Source organism: Marmota flaviventris, chromosome 17 (genome assembly GCF_047511675.1).
Source record: "Marmota flaviventris isolate mMarFla1 chromosome 17, mMarFla1.hap1, whole genome shotgun sequence".
NCBI lineage: Eukaryota > Metazoa > Chordata > Mammalia > Rodentia > Sciuridae > Marmota > Marmota flaviventris.
Window position 1 is genome coordinate 13098572 of NC_092514.1, and position 17417 is coordinate 13115988.

The 17417-nt window shown below is 45.1% G+C and overlaps 1 protein-coding gene across 2 annotated transcripts; it reads right to left on the reverse strand.

The window, feature by feature from the left end:
* Positions 1 to 274: 274 nt before the first annotated feature.
* Positions 275 to 17132, reverse strand: Atpaf2 (ATP synthase mitochondrial F1 complex assembly factor 2). Of its 2 annotated transcripts, none has more exons than XM_027921450.2 (8): positions 16835 to 17132; positions 9144 to 9188; positions 8773 to 8918; positions 7213 to 7310; positions 5341 to 5421; positions 3393 to 3505; positions 2853 to 2968; positions 275 to 684 (listed from the first exon to the last, which is right to left on the reverse strand). In XM_027921450.2, exons 1-8 carry the CDS (start codon positions 16965 to 16967, stop codon positions 547 to 549), a joined length of 870 nt encoding a protein of 289 aa, XP_027777251.1. In that variant the 5' UTR covers positions 16968 to 17132; the 3' UTR covers positions 275 to 546. The 2 variants fall into 2 exon arrangements, with proteins under 2 accessions (XP_027777251.1, XP_027777249.1); XM_027921448.2 differs by lacking the exon at positions 16835 to 17132 and adding an exon at positions 16259 to 16279.
* Between the last annotated feature and the right edge of the window lie 285 nt (positions 17133 to 17417).

Below are 17417 nucleotides of genomic sequence, written 5' to 3' on the forward strand. Positions count from 1 at the left end.
TCTTTTTTTTCCCCCTAGAACAGTAGGAAAAAATGGAAACAACCAGTTTAGACCAAGAAGAACTCACTTTCAAAAGACTGTTTGATGAAAATGAGGGGGAAAAAAGCCTTTAGGCTGAGGACTGAAGACACAAATAGAGTTGTCTGTTGGTGACATGATTGTTTCCCCAGCATGAAGCTCCTGACCATGGGCAGCAGATATTAAAATGTGCCATGGAAGATAAGCTGTTCAACCTTGGTGACAAAACAAGAATGCAGAAATGTAGAGACGCAGATGAAAATGGGTGAAGAAATCTTTAATAAACTCAGGATCAAGAGAAAGTCATTTGTACAATTCATCCCCCTCACTCACAGCTGGCTAGGTCAGGGGCCCCCCAGGTTGTAATCAGGCTGACCTTCAGACAATCACTGTGTGTCTCGGGGACATCTCAGGGTGATGCTGAGCAAGGTTAAGCCCCAAAGGTGAGGGGAGCCCTGTAGGTGTGGTCCGAGATGTCCCAGGCTGGGGAAATGTGAACACGGCAGGCTCCATCCAGTAGTCCAGGCCTCACTCCTGCAGGAGCTTGTGCTTGACCGTGGAGCTCTCGGAGCAGAGGTGGACGAAGAGGATGCCAGCAGCAGTACGGGCCCTCAGTTCCTGCAGCTCGTAATCATGGGCCCACTCAATGTTGCCCCATTTCTGGATCTGAGAGGAGGACAAGACAAGGCTGGGTAAATGGCTAGACCTGTAGCCTGCTGACCCAAGCCACATTTCAATCCCATCTCTGGGCTGAAGGCAGCAGGCTCTAATCTTACCAAAACAAGTGGATGCATGGAGTAACACCCAGTAAGCCAGGTGTGGTGGTGCACACCTGTAATCCCAACTACTCTGGAGGCTTAGGCAGGAAGATCACAAGATCAAGGCTATTGTGGGCGACTTAGAGTGAGACTCTATTGCAAAATAAAATGAATAAAGGGGTGGGGAGACAGCTCAGTGGCAGAGTGCTCCTCAGTTTAGTCCCCAGTACCGAGACAAAAGAACACCCAGGTGGCCAGGGCAGGCCCTGTTCTCTCTGGGGTGTGGGTGGTCTGGGAGTAGTATATCCAGTCCTAGGGCCAGTGGCTAAACCAGACCACACAGGTCCCGCAGAGGCAGCCTGACCTGTGTACTATCCCTTATCCCACACTTCCTACTAGGAGGTTTATGTGAGGTGGCCTGCCAACTGTCATCCTGCAACTCCCCCCCCCGCCACCTACTTCTTTTGGTCTGTGATGCTGGAGATTAAACCCAGGCCCAAGGCCTCATGCACTCAAACTGTCATCTTCTATGAGCTGTGTTGCCATGCAGGGCTGCAAGTATCCTCCATGTGGGTGGCATAAATAAATCAAGCAAGGCCACATGTAGCCTCAGTTCTGACTCCTGGAGAGCTACTATACTGCAGAGGTCTCTGCTCTGTACATGTTCTCCAGGACTCTGAAAAGAGGGAGGAAACTCTGGGCACACTGGGGCTGTCCAGACATCAATGTGACTCCAATCTGAGCCTGCTGGCTCCTTCCCGGCAGAATCTGCCACTCAACGCAAGCTATCTGCATTTCTGGCTTATCCAATCGCAATTTGCACAACTATAATATAGTAGCTGAAGGGCATTTTTACCTTCAATTTATACCATCAAATCCATAATCCTGGTTATGCAGGATTGCAAAATTCAGGACGATAGGCTGGCATGGGTCCCATGGTCAAAAGCAGAGCCCAGACAGGAACCCAGGTTTTTGGCTCCCCAGCAACCCCACAACCCTTACAGGTCACCCCTTTCCCATGAAATTGGTTCTGACAGCTAGAGAATGAGTAGGCTTTTCTGCTATACAGAAATGGCTTTGTCTCTGGCATTTATCCGAGCAGAAAACTAAACATTCCAAAAAGGTTTTTATCACACTAGGAACCAATTCATAATAGCAATTAACCTGAGGTTTGAGGAATAACATCATCAGGAACAAAACGACTACAAGGACCACATAATTTTCAGTTAAAAAATGCATACAACAGTACAGCAAAACCTTAATTCTGAGCCCATTAAATGAAAACTTGTGTACAAACAGTGGCTACCCCCATGCTCCTTTGTTGGTCAGATGAAATGTCAAGATGTAATTGCTTCACTGACTTAAGAGCACAAGCAGGTCCTCAGTCATTTCAACAGGGCCTGCTCTACAGGGCATATGAGGCCTATGAACTCTCAGGCACAGAGTGAGAGCTGAGGCCTTGGTCCTATAGTCACTCAGTCCTGGGTTCAAATCCCAACTAGAACATTTGCCAGAGGTATGACCTAGTGCCTCAGTTTCCCCATATGTAGAATGAGAGAAGCACAGCCAAGCACAGCCTTCACCTAATCAGACTAATGAGAAGGGGATGTGAGGGGAATGCTGAGCATTTTTCACATTTTTTCCTTGTGGTGTAGGGGATGGAATCCAGGGCCTTGAGCATGGTAAGCAAGTGCTCTACCACTGAGCCATAAACCTAGCCCCAATAATGCTTTTATTGGTCCTTAGTTTTGATTTCTGTATGTACATAAAAATAATAAAGCCCAGGTTTACATAAAAATATTTCAGATGCCTGTAATCCCAGCTACTCAGGAGGCTGAGGCAAGAGGATCGCAGTTTAAGGCCAGTCTGGGAAATTTAGCAAGACCTTATCTCAAAAAAAAAAAAAAAAAAAAAGAGGAAGAAGCAGGTTGGGGATGTAGCTCAGTAGGAAAGCACCCGTGGATTCAATCCCCTCTACTGCAGAAAAAAAAAAATTCAGATAGGTTGGCCACACCCCACATAGGTTGGTGTGTATTAGGAAGGGGTGAGATGGGGACCCAAGATGTGGCACCTTACCTGGTATTCCTCCTCTAGGCGTGACAGCAGCACAGCCTGCTCCACAGTCAGGTGTAGGTCAATCAGACCCAAGGTCAGCACCATGGACTTGAGTTGGGCCACTACAAACTCAATCCCTGCAGGGACACAAACCACATCAGGATACAAAACAGGGCAGTTGCTACAGCCTAATTCCTTGTGAGTCCTTGCACCTTTTATAAGAATAGGAGTAAATGGGGCAAAGGTGCCAGGAGTGGGAGATCGACCCAGGGCCCACCTGGGGTTTAGCCCACTCTTCTGGCCTTCCTCGAGGTGACCCACCTCTGCTCGTCCCTGGGTGAGAACATGACCTGATCCTTGCTAATCAGTATATCTCCCCCAAACTCCTACCCAATGACTTGTTTCACAGATGGTCGGGCCAAGGAGATGAGAACTTGAGGCTTCTGTTGGAAAATAGAAACCCTACTTTCTGCTGGAAGGGTGTGAGCCTGGAGCTGAGCTAACGGGGTGGTATCACTTGTATCACACCTGCCCTCAGGCCCATGGAACCTCAGTGCATACCTTGTAAGGCCCACATGTTGTAAGATGCCAGGTGGCTGGTGAGCACCTCCTGCGTCTGTGCAGGGATGCTAGGTCCCATTATGCTGGTGGAGGAGCCAATCTTCACACCATATCTGAAAGGAAAAGGCTGCAACATGTCCCTGGCATGCTGTGTCCCAAAAGCAGCCCAGTTTTTCACTGCAAGCAAACTACTGAGTATGTATATACCCCTTCAGGGCATGTGGTCAAGGGGCTAGTCTTAAGGACTCTGGAAGTAACGTCCCCTATGTGGCCTCCTGGCCTAATTTTCTAACCCTCAAAAGCAAAGAAAAGCAAGCAAGAAACTACCCTAAATGAAGTTGCATTGCTGATTCCTGTGAACAGGAGCTCAGTTAGGTGCAGGGACCTGAAACACTAACTCAATTGCCTGGAATCTTCATCAAACGTGTAGGTAACCTGTTCTTTAAATCTTTAAAAAAAAACTTTTGCACATTTGAGGCCATAAAAGATTTCTTTTAAATAGCATTTTCCTTAAAATAATGTTTGTATATGTCCTGTATCGCTCAATTATTTTTTCCATATATTAAGACTCTACAGTATTCAAGGCTTTGGTTTTCATCTGTGATTTCGGAGTCATGAACTGACTTCAAGAGAAGAGGCATGTTCAGGAATAATCAACAACAGGCTGGGGTGTGGTTCAATAGTAGAGGCAGCACCTAGCATGCATGAGGCTCTGGGGTCCAGCAAACACACACACACACACACACACACACACACATCATAAATATATAGAACATAGGAAAAACATACATAATGGAGTAAAAATAATTTTTGTAATTCTTTCATATATCACTGGATTTTTTCTATTGTTTAAAAAATATCCCTACAAAATTTCTAATAATACAGACTGAATGTAGGAAAAGGCTAGATTTTTCTGGGAACTATTAAAGATTGGATATCTCAACTGCCACAAACACTTGATGATTCTGTACTACTGCAAAGATCTCCAGGCACCTCAATTAGTGTTATTCTAAAATGGCACTATATTGTCACATTTCTTTTAACATAACTGCTACATTTTATCTGCTCCTAGAGAATTCCAGTTCTGCCTTTCCCTTTAAAACCTACTGTGAGCACACAGGAAACATGTAGCAGATGAATGTGACAGACTGGTGGAATGGGACAGACTGCTGAACCTCATCAAAAAAATACAAGATACTATGGATAAGGCCGTGCCATGGACATCAGCCCTTCCACATTTCTCTTGAAATGAAATGGAATTTATTTTGCCACCACATCAATATCTATTCAATTTTGCACTCAAGAGTCTTCCTGTCAAGAAAAAATATTGGGTATCATCAATTCCAAATCCACAGGATGTTACCTATAATTTTGTAGAAAACTACCCTGATTTTTCTCCATGTGTATACATAATCTTACAAACAAACTGTTTAGTATAGTATATACACATAAATGTATAGTAATTGCATTTACTGTGTGCCCTGCAGGACGCTAAGCACTACCTTTATCACTGACTCTTCCTGACACCTTGAGGTAGGAAAGACTAACCCCATTTACAAACAAGGAAATTGAAGATCAGAGAGATCAACTTACTAGTCCAAAGTCAAATGGCTAATAGTGGCAGAGCTGGGACTCAAACCAACACTGCTGGTCTGACATGTGTAGGAAGGGGGCCTGGGGTCTCTGGTACTTCCTAAGGACCCAGAGTTGCCCCTATGAGATACAATATGCTCTGTAATAGGTGCTCAGTGAATGGTGACTGACATGAATTTGAGGAACATATTTTTCCAAGGGGACCCTATCCCCAGACATCTAATGGGAGCTGACTTCTAAGGCACTCTGAACTCAGAAAGCTGGCTAGCTAAGGGCATTGGGTACCTGGGACACCTGCCAGCATGCTGCCCAAACCAGGCCCACTCAATGTTCTCTGTGGGGCTGTGCATCTTACCTTTTCTCGGCCCATTCTATGATTGGATCCCATTCATTCTTTTGAAGTTCCACTAATGTCTCTGGCTCTTCCACTCTGTAGCTAATTCATTGTAAAAAATCACTTAATAAAAAAGTACAATTCCGACATTCAGTGATAGAAAAGGTAGAACACAGGGCAACAGCAAAACCATTTCCACCACCAATCCAGTGCCCCAAGTCTTGTCCCCTAAAGCCGTGGTTCTCCAAGTGTGGCCCTAGGGCCAGCAGCATCGGCCTTCCCTGGGTACTTGTAAGCAAAGTACATTCTCAGGCCACTTCCCATATCTACTGAAATCAGACCTTTGGGGTGGGGCCCAACATTTTAAAAAACCTTCTAGGGCATCCTAATTTAAGTTTGAGTTTGTGAACCACCGTCCTGAATACTCCCCAATATTTTGACAGGTCCAAGTTTGCAGTACCACATTAGTGTTAATGGAAAACAGATGCAACCTAATAATTGCAACCTGGGATCCAGAGCCACTGGATATGAACACTATGCCAGCAACTCAATAATAGCATCCCTGCCTTCCCCCTTCCAAGACACCGTGCTCTTGGCCACAGGACCACAGGAGCCCACCCACCTCTTGGCATGGAGGCTTGACCAGAGAAAACCAACCTAGAAGCCAGGCTGTGCCACTTGTTTAAACCAAGGGATGCAGAGATGAGTCAGTTGAGGGGAGCTGAGCTGCAAAGCCTCATGGGACAGGAACCCCAGGGGGCACTATGGAAAGTCACATTCTCATGTAAGCAGAGGGAAGCAAAGAGGTCATGAGTGTGTGGAGGAGCTGGGCTTCTTGCTAGGAGGTGCAGATGAGTGGAGGGACTTTCCTGCCTCTACCCAACCCACAACCAGCAGGGAGGAGATGGTAGGAGCTCTGGCTTCTAGGATCCTCAAGCTGTTTCCCTGGTGGTTTGATATTCTTTCATTTCTGTCAGGACTCCTGTACAGTTTTCAAGAACCTCCCTTTTGGGGGGTCTGAAGATTATATCCCTAGCACCCCACACACACTTTTTTTTTTTTGGTACTGCAGAGTGAATCCAGAGGCACTTGACCACTGAGCCACATCCCCAGCCCTTTTTGTGTTTTGTTTAGAGACAAGGTCTCATGAGTTACTTAGGGCCTCACTAAGTTGCTGAGGCTGGCTTTAAACTCGTAATTCTCCTGCCTCAGCCTCTCAAGCCTCTAGGATTACAGGCATGCACCACCATGCCAGCCATATTTATCCCTTTTTATTTTTGAGACAGGGTCTCGCTAAGTTGCTGAGGCTGGCCTCAAATTAAGTGATCCGCCTGCCTCAGCCTCCCAAGTCATTGGGATTACAGGTGTGTGCCACCACACCTGGCAAGAATGCTTTTTTTCCCTGAGCTAAGTTGAATGTTTTTGTTCTGCTTCCTGCACAATTAGCCAAATATCACTGGCCAATTAGTCAAAGAACATAGACACAAATGGAGAATTGAGAACTAGAGGAGTTTAGATCCCGACTATCACCATCTGTAATGGCAGGGAAGCCAACCCAAGAATGTGCTAGTGAGCACAAGTCAGGGTCAGAGACCCTGGTGGGGACTGGCAAGCGAGCTATGGTGCTGGAACCTGTAAGAGCTACATGCACCTCCTCCCTGCCGACCCCAACCCAAGGAACACTCCTTGTTCTAGTAGCCTGAGAAGTCTTCCTCCTAAGGATCTGCAGAGCAGCTGGGGCCAGTCAAATAAGCTGGAACAGGAACCTGTCCACCTTGTGAGGATACAGGAAAGGGCCTGCCTCTTCTACCAAGAACTCTCTGGGCAAATGAGTCAAAATAGCCCAGGGGACTTGCATGGCCCAAGGGGACTGCTCATCTAAATGTCAATTACCAGAGGGTGTCAGTGTCCAGAAACTTCACAGCTGCCTGGATCAGCTGATCCTTGTTGCGTTGGGTTGGGTTGTCCAAGGATGTGTTGCACAATGTGGTCTGAATCAAAAGCAGAAAGTGCCCCATCACCACCTGCCAGTCCCAGACAAAAGCTCTGCTCTCCTGAGGACACTCCATATGATGCAGCAGAGTGAGAACCAAAGTGTTCTCAACCCCAAGTGTTTTCAGAGGCCTGGCAGCAGCATATTCACAGAGAGCATCCAAGAGCCAGGACCCATGCTTAAAGCTATGTGTGTGCTCAAAGGGACTCATGGGACTCTCATAGCCCTGGATTAGGGAATGTCCCCAAGGTCTCCTGCTCTTTATTGCCAGGCTCTGCTATGTTTAACTTAATCCCACAACAACAATTTGGAGCAGGTACTATTATACCCATTTTAAAAATGTGAAAACTGAGGCAAAGAGAGGTGAAATACATCCTCAGATACAATAAATAAGACATGTAAGCAATCAGAAAACTCAAAGCATTTACCAGATGGCTCCCATAACACCTTAGAAAGAAAAAAAAATGATTCAAACGGGGATCAAGATTATTATGCCAGGTTTGCCTTACCAACAATAGGTTTCTTAAGTTACTCAAACTATTTGTTTGTAGCCCTAACACCCTCATTTCATCAGACAGCCAGAGAGCAGGTGCTAACTCAGAGGGCTGTGATGTTTCGGGGAAGCCCCCTGGGTTTGTATGTCAAGCAAACAATGACCACGATGAGAACAACTAACTCATATTGACTGAGTGCCTGCCCTACTTCAGGGACCATGCTAAGTGTTTTCTATGTGTTATCTCATCACAATCCAGCCCACAACTCTGGGGTGGGTTCTTTTACTACTCATCTTTTACAGATGGGGGACATGGTGCCCAAGGTCACAATGTGGGGGCTACAGAGGCTGAACCTAATGAGTCTGGCAGACTCTGTTCCCTCCTCTGCCACCCTTGTGCCTCAGTGATCCACCTGTGTGTGGATTGGGGGCTATCTCTACACAGAGTCTTCCTCGTCTTACCTACCTGCCTTTCTGGTTCCTGCACCCAACCAATATTTTTTGGTACCATCTAAACTTCCTGTTGGAGCTCGTGAATAAAAGAGACATGGCCCCTGCAGATGTGCAGCAGAAGAGAGAGACAATAAACATGCAAACATAAAGCAGATCATTACACACTAAGTGCTGAGGAAACAAATGGCCAGCTGCTGTAATAAATGGCCAGCTGCTAGAATCAAAAATAAGAGAGCTGGACAGTCAGCAAAGGTGACATCTGTCCTGAACAGAGGAGGAACAGGCCACCTAGCATGGTGTTCCAAGCAGAGGGAACCGCAGTTGTCCAGGCCAGATAGAGAAAGAGGTTGGCCTATTTGATGACTGAGAGAAGGTGAGTGTGGCTGCAGCCCAGGCCCACAGAGGCCTATCCCCAGGGACATGTCACAATTTGAAAAGGGGTCTGAATCTTGTCAGGTAGTCTGGAAGCCCCTCACAGGTGTCAAGGTGTAAGCTGGTGCTGTGAACTTGTTACCAGGTGCATGGTGTAGAACTTGATGGTATCCTGCTGGGAGTCCCATTCGGTGGCCACTGCGATAGCCAAGGCCTCATTGGGGACCGTAAAGAGCTTGGCTTGGGGAGTTTTCAGCTTCCTGTGGTCCAGATTTATCTCAAAGCCACCTTGAAAGATCAAATAAAACACTCTCAGGGATTGTGAAGTGGAATCGGGTGACCATTCCTAATTTTAGCCACTTGAATTGATGCAAAGACAACTCTGAGTCCCTTATGGAAACGTATCTGACAAAAGTGCGAAGGATAATCTCGCCACTGAACCAGCTGGAGATGAAAAATGTTTCCAACCATTCAAAAAAAAAAAAGGAGGCCGTCAAAATTTTAGACACTCACCTTCACCCTGTGTGATGCTGACATTCTGATAAAACCTCTTCCTTTCTGTAAGAAAGATTTTTTAGAAAGGCATTTAAAATAACGTCAAGTGGGCTCACAGGGCTATAAGACCAGCTTGCACCATTACTGCTAATGCTGATTGATTGCCTTGATTTTCATATCACCATTCAAGGTCTGCCCTACTCTGCAGTGTAATCAACGACTTCTGATTAAAGCTGGGGGGAGGGAAGCATCTGCTCTCTAGAGATGAGGAAGGAATGGGACATGCTGGTCATGCCTCTGCCAGTCTCCCAGCCCAAGGGCAAGTCTGATCAGGGGCTTCTTGGAGCTGCAGACTGTGTGACCTGACAGATTTCCAACACCTTCTGCTTTAGATAACAAGTACGCTCACCACCACCTCCCGCCCTTCTGGGACCAGCATAACACAACCAAATCTAAAGTTGGTGTCTAAAGCCAGAGTCTTTCAGACAAGACTCTGATGTCTGTAAGAAGGAATAACTGAGAAGCCAGAGTGTGTGCACATGTGTGTGTGTGTGGTACGCAGGCAGAAAGTAAAGCTCCCAGGAGCATTTCCCATCTTCCCTCTCCAATTAATTAACCTAATTAACCAGCTTGCTTGTGTATTCAACAGGAACTTTAAACATTTCCTTCAAGAATGGGGAAAGTCTGTGTTCTATGTTTTCTTTATGAAAATTCTGAAAAACCTGGTATGTATGCATACTAGGGGGAAAGGGTAATGGAGAGAAGGCATGTGGTTTTACTCCAAACATATTATTTTTAGGTTTTCCACATCATATTGGTTATTTAATTACATCTCATTTGTCATTGTTAATCCTTAAATATGGAAAAACCAAAACTGCATTTCCATTGTGACTTATAGTAAACTTAAGGGCCAAAGTTTTTCCCACAAAACTATGCCCACTATGTGTCAGATGCTATTCTAGGCACTCAGGATATAATAATGACTAACAGATAAAAATCTTTGTCTTTTTTTTTTTTTTTAAGTTGATCAGATCTGGCTGCCCAGGTGATCTGGCACAATTTACCACTCATCTGAAATCATAACACTGATCCTATCACACATTTGACACCAAAATAGGATTCTACCACCGCAGAGTTTTTTAGTTTCCCTATCTTATCTGGTGTCTGGTCTTAATTCAAATTGCAGGTTAGACATGGGTCTGAGGCCTTCTTTCCTGTCTTTGGTCTGTATCAAGGTATCTAGGCTATGTCCCTTGTGTTTTCTGATGCCCTGGCTGGGCAGTGCTCTGACTCAACACTGGGAAGGATTTTCCCTAAGTAAGCAGGAAGTGCCAGCTGACAGTGCCACATGCCAGTGAGCACACAAACACACTGCCCAGTGCAGGTCTGGGAAATGGGCCTGAGACTGGCACTAGAGGAGTAAACTGGGGCAGAAGTTGACTGAACAGGGCCGAACCTCCAAAAACTGCTAGGGCATCTGAGTTTCACATAAGAGAAGTTTTGTTTTGTTTTTAAAAAATTTTTTAAAAAATATCTATTTTTTAATTGTAGTTGGACACAATACCTTTATTTATTTATTTTTATGTGGTGCTTAGGATCAAACCCAAGGCCTCGAATGTGCTAGATGAGCACTCTACTGCTGAGCCACAATCCCAGCCCAAGAGAAGTTTTTTTTATTCTGTTCTGCTGTCCAGCTTTGCTGTATCTGAATGAGAAAAAACTGGAATGGAGTAGGATGAATTAAGGGCAGGGAAGGAAAGACCAAAACTGCTCAACATGGGAGAAAACCACACAGTAAAGAGATGGAAGAAGGGCAAAAGGAGCCCAAAGGCTCCTAGTCCTCAGATTTGAAGACAGGTACATGTGTGGTCATGTTTCAGATGGGGTTCTTCTGAAAAAAAGAACTGACATTCAGAGAGGCACACTCCAGTCTTGAAGTATACTTCAGTGAGTAGTGATCACTGTCCAGGATATGAGACAGTCCTGGGGATGGGATGTGCCCTTGAGGCTCTTACTGTCTAGTGGAGACACTAAACCAGGCACAATGATGAGAGCACATGGGATGACAGACACACAGACTGAGGAAGGCTGATCTTATCCTGGGCTGCAGGAAGATCTCCAAGCAGTCAGATTTCATCTGTGACCCAAAGAAGAAGCAGGAGTTACCAAAGCTCTTGACTGATTTGTTTAGGGAGGACGTGTGTGGAAACAGTTTCCAAAACTAGAAATAACTTGCATGAAGGTGCAGACCTTCAGGATAGCACCGAGGTTAGGAGAACTAAAAAGATGATCAGAAGAAGACTGGAGCTGTCCAGCAGAGAATGGTTAGAAATGTCCAGAGAGGGTGGTGGAGGCCAGACTTGCAGAGACAAGGGGACTTGTAAGTCACAGTAAGGAGAACAAAGACAGCCAAGTAAGGAGTTCATACAGGCAAAGATGAATGGAATCTGGACAATTCATCTGGTGGGATTCATGAGACCCAACAACGTCAAAAAGACAGAGACTATTCACCTAGGCTCTCAAAGGCCATGGGTCACATAAGACAAGCTGGGAGCCTAGGAAGCTTCCAAATGCTCATTGAATACATGATTAGCTGCCATCAACAGGAATGCTACCTTTAAAGACAAAAGAAACAGCAAAGCTTTGTAGGATCCTACAGAATCAGGATATACATTGAGTATGAAAGGTCCCTTTACAGACATCTGTGGCAAAAACATACACACTGCTTTTTCAGAGACAGTTTTGTGTACTATGTAGATGCAAAGAAATTGGTATGTGAAACAATGCTGAATTTAAAAAGATGGCCACAAGAAAATAGGTTAGTTAAGCAGAGAATAACTGTTAAAACTGCCCCTATGAAGAGGGATGAATGGGAGATTAATGTCCTTTTGGGTTCCTCTTTCCTGTGAAGTTGCTGCAATCCACAGAGAGACAAGCAGTCTTCTGTGTCACTTCCCCATACAAACCTCTTATCTTAGTCTTTATGGACCAGTGAGTGATCTTTCTGCCAGTCACAATTTCCAGGATGGCCTTTTCTTCAGAAATATTCAAAGCCTCAGGAACTACAACTCCCACAATGCCCCAAGAAGAGGAAGTGCTGGTCTCAGAACTGTGGCAACATCTTTTATCTTTTAAAACAGTGCCATCTGGTGGGCCTTAAGCCTCAAAGCTGAAATTTTAAATCTAGACATCCCTCCATCTGTAACCCTGGGACAGTTCCAACCAGCTGTTTTCAGGTATCAAAATTCTTCAGTTAAAATTATATAAAGAAATCCTTCAACACAATAACAAAAACGTAAATAACCCAATTAAAAATGGCCAAATGATTTGAATGGATATTTCTTCAAAGAAAATACACAAATGGACAAGTACATGAAAAAATGCTTGCTCTCATTAGTCATCAGGGAAATACATATCAAAACCACTTCACACTTTTAAGATGGCTATAATAAAAAATTATGCAGGGGCTTGGATTGTGGCTCAGCGGTAGAGCGCTCGCCTAGCACGGGCGGGACCCCGGGTTTGATCCTCAGCACCACATCAAAATAAAGGCATTGTGCTGTGTCCATCTACACTTAAAAAATAAATGTTTTTTTTTTTAAAAAGATATGCAATAACAAGCATTGTCAAGGATGAAGAGAAATTGGAACCCTAATATTGGAGATGTAAAATGGTACAGCCACTTTATTTTTTTTTATTTTTTATTTTTTTAAAGAGAGAGAGTGGGGGGGGGGAGAGGGAGGGAGGGAAGGAGGGAGGGAGAGGGGGAGAGAGAATTTTATATTTATTTTTTAGTTTTCGGCGGACACAACATCTTTGTTTGTATGTGGTGCTGAGGATCAAACCTGGGCTGCACGCATGCCAGGCGAGCACGCTACCGCTTGAGCCATATCCCCAGCCCCTGATACAGCCACTTTACAAAACAGTCTAGCAGGTCCTTAAAAAGTTAAAGGGTTACCATTTTACCTCGTAATATACTTTAGGTATATACCTATGAGAAATAAAAACTCACACAAAATTTTTACACAAATGTTTACAACAGCATTATCCATAACAAATAAAGGACAGAAATAACCTACATGTCAATAAATGGATGAATGGATGAAAAAAATGTGGTATACTTGAACAACAGAATGTTACTTGTCAATAAAAAAGAATGGAATATTAATATGTGATATGACTCAGATAAGCCTTTTTTGAAAGCATGCTAAGTGAAAAAAGCCAGTTAAAAAAGACTACATTCTATTTATATGAAATGTCCCAAACAGGGAAATCTACAAAGGAGGGAACAAAAATAGTGGTTGCCCAGGACTAGGGGAATGAAAGGGGTAAAGGCAGATTTCTTTTGGATGTGATAAAAATGTTCTAAAATTGTGGTAATGGTTGACACTCCATGAATACACTAAAAACTACTGAATTTATACTAAATGATTGTACTATATGGTGAGTGAATTATATCTCCATATAGCTGTTAAAATATTCTTCTGACCAAATGTATAAAAGTACCATTTTCCACACTTGTACATTGCTGGTGGGACTGCAAATTGGTGCGGCCAATTTGGAAAGCAGTATGGAGATTTCTTGGAAAGCTGGGAATGGAACCACCATTTGACCCAGCTATTCCCCTTCTCGGTCTTTTCCCTAAAGACCTAAAAAGAGCATGCTACAGGGACACTGCTACATCGATGTTCATAGCAGCACAATTCACAATAGCAAGACTGTGGAACCAACCTAGATGCCCTTCAATAGATGAATGGATAAAAAAAAATGTGGCATTTATACACAATGGAGTATTACTCTCCATTAAAAAAAGACAAAATCATAGAATTTGCAGGGAAATGGATGGCATTAGAGCAGATTATGCTAAGTGAAGCTAGCCAATCCCTAAAAAACAAATGCCAAATGTCTTCTTTGATATAAGGAGAGTAACTAAGAACAGAGTAGGGAGGAAGAGCATGAGAAGAAGATTAACATTAAACAGGGATGAGAGGTGGGAGGGAAAGGGAGAGAGAAGGGAAATTGCATGGAAATGGAAGGAGACCCTCAGGGTTATACAAAATTGCATACAAGAGGAAGTGAGGGGAAAGGGGAAAAAAAAAAACAAGGGGGAGAAATGAATTACAGTAGATGGGGTAGAGAGAGAAGAGGGGAGGGGAGGGGAGGGGGGATAGTAGAGGATAGGAAAGGCAGCAGAATACAACAGACACTAGTATGACAATATGTAAATCAGTGGATGTGTAACCGATGTGATTCTGCAATCTGTATACGGGGTAAAAATGGGAGTTCATAACCCACTTGAATCAAAATGTGAAATATGATATATCAAGAACTATGTAATGTTTTGAACAACCAACAATAAAAATTATTTTAAAAAATTAAAAAAGAGAAAAAAAATAAATAAAAGTACCATTTTCCAAATTGCTCTCAATATAGCAGAGGTTGTCAAACTTTTTCTGCAAAGAGCCAAACAATATTCTAGGCTGTGCAGACCATATAGTCTCTATTGCAACTTAGCTCTGCCACAATAGTGAAAGCTGCCATAAACAAGATGTGAAGGAAACAATGTGGCTGTATTCCAGTAAAACTTTATTGACAAAGGTGGCAACCTGGACCTCTGACCTAGACTACAAATCTCCCTTAATCCACATCACCACCCTCTGCAAATGACAGGGCAGGAATGCCTATAAAGTGGTAGAGACTCAGAGGCTGTCTTGTCCAATGATAAACAACTTATAAATGGTAGAAGCAAGACTTCCAGCCTTGACATCACTGGGTGTTTGCATGAGCTAGAAATGCTGCTTCTCCAGAATATCTCTCCCTCCAGATAGTCACCAGATCTCTGACAAACTGGTACAGATCTGATGGGCCACGAGAGCCTCACAGAGGTCTCTTCCTCCAAAGCCTCAGGGATCCTTGTCTAAGCCCTCCCTCTCTTTTTTTTTTTTTTATTTTTCTTTTTAGTTGTAGATGGACACAATATCTTTATTTATTTATTTTTATGTGGTTTTGAGGATCGAACCCAGTGCCTAACACATGCGAGGCAGGCGCTCTACTACTGAGTTACAGCACTATTCCTAAACCCTTTCTCTTTTTGATGACTTTCAATGGTACAAACATTTCTAAGGTACCACATTCAAACACCTTGTCAACTTCAGTTTTCATCAAAAAGGACCCACTTAGGTTTAACCTTCCACCAATCCAAAGACACGCAAAAATCTCACAACTGGTAAAGCCTTTGCAGAGCATGAGGCCTGGTTTATGTACCCCTCTCCCTGGGCCTCATGAGTGCCTTCCTGGGATGCCCTTCCTTTTTTTTTTTTTGACATTCACTAAGTTGGTTGTGTAGGCTGGCCTTGAACTCCTGGACTCAAGTGATCTTCCTACCTCAGCCTTTGAAGTAGTTGGGACTAAAGATGCATGCCACCACACCCTTCTTCCTCTTTACTAGCTGTGCATTGCCCATTCTAGGTCCTTCGATTAAGGATAGATGAAACCTCAGCTTCCTGCTACATCCAAACTCCTTCCCCATTTGTATGAAGTTATGGAACTAACAGACAGAAGGATCCTCACAGGCCACTACAGCTTCAACTCACTGAAAAAAAGGAGGAAGTAGTTACATGCCCAAGATCACAGTACTTCATAAGTTAAACAAGCACCAGACCCCCAATTTGTATTCCTGTCACAATGCCAAACTGCCTGTGAAGTTCTGAATTTCCTAAAGCAGGTAGTGTTAGGGCAAGGTCTCATACAACCTGCTGTCACTCTGGATATGCTATAGACACCCAACACTCTTCCTCCTTCTCATCACTGAACTGTTTCTCATAGAGCAATGCCCAGCTTAAATGCCCTTTCACCCCAGGCTCTTTCTAGACTCTGAACATCCCCAAGACAGGAAGAGGTTCTTCTTTGTGTTCTCACAGCTTCTTTGTACTTCCCTTATCAAGTATATTATAAGTCATTGGGTAGTCAGGATAATGTAGCCTTCTGCATTTGACAGTGAACATCATTCAGGTAGATATCACATCTGTCTTGAAGATCATGGTGCCACCTGCCCCCAACACAGAAAAACTAATCAAATGGAAGGAGAGTATTACTATTTTTCATTCACTAAAATCAGTCACTTCCTTTCTTACCCTCAAGTTTCTTCTCCAGCGGCAATGAAAGAGCCACTACTTTCTTCTAGGCCTTATCACAGTCACAGGTGGACAAAGGAGGCATGGTGTCAACTCCCACTTAAGAGAGAAGGCTCCAAAGAAAGCAGGGGTTGTGGCAGGGCACTAGTACAGAGGACCTGGAAACTGCAGAGAAAAGTGCATTGGATGGGGTCCATCTGCGCTAAGGACCCAAAGTACAGGCCAGCCTTTGCCCTACACAAAATTCAGAGTCTGCTCCGTGACCTTGGGAGTTCTGACCCAGAGACCAAATTTCCTGAGGGAAAACAAGAAAGACACCTACTTCCCTCATTAAAGAGAGGAAAGCCATAAGCTCCGAGAAAAGCCGCACAGGCCAAATGTCAATCGCAACCTCTGCCCCGACTGCGCTGCAAATCTTCGGGCCGTCTCCTTTCCCATCTACAACAGGATTAGATTAGCCTGAATGACCTCGAGGGCCTAAGCCCTGCCTCAGTCACCCGACACTGCCCGGCCAAAGACCTCAGCCCAGTGTAGCCCGGCTTGGCCACTGGCCAAAAGGTAACGTCCTGGCCTCACCTGTCGGGGGAGCGTAGGTCCGGACCGGGGGCTGGGGACTTGGCCCCGGACTCGCCGAGATGATAGGGTCACTAGGGGGCCGGTTCAGGAGGTAGTGCCCACGGCCTCGCAGCCGAAGGCAACTCCTCCACATCGCGCCGCGGGACCTGGGAGGACACGCGCAGCGAAACCAGAAAGCAGGAAACAGCGAAAAAATCCCTAAGCCGCAAGCCGCTGGGGCTGTACGGAAACCTTTCACCACGCTCCCAGAGCCCTCAGCCTCCCCTGGACGCCGCCATCTTCCATATGACACCTACGGCGCGCCGTCGCGGCCGCGCGCCCCTGGCGCACACCCCCAGTCAATCAGCATCACAAACGCACCTCGCCCCGCCCCCTTCTCGCGCGCCTCCGGAAGAAGACTACAAGTCCCAGAAGGTAGCTCGCGCACCTCGCCACGTGTTTTCTCCGCCCGCCAATGGGCGGAAGCGCCGCGTGAGCCTGCTCCCGCCCCCTCTGCCGATCTCGAGCCAATCGGAAGGGGTAGTGTGTGTGTGTGCGAGGGCAAGTGGGGAGGGGGACCCAGCTCAGGACAGGGAGGCCCTGC

Coding starts and splice junctions, on each gene's coding strand:
- Atpaf2 (XM_027921450.2), bottom strand. CDS start 16,967: ATGTGGAGGAGTTGCCTTCGGCTGCGAGGCCGTGGGCACTACCTCCTG. Junction 8,919..9,143: donor CAGCATCACACAGGGTGAAG/GTGAGTGTCTAA, acceptor TGATCTTTCAAG/GTGGCTTTGAGATAAATCTG. Junction 5,422..7,212: donor CTGGACACTGACACCCTCTG/GTAATTGACATT, acceptor ACAATGAATTAG/CTACAGAGTGGAAGAGCCAG.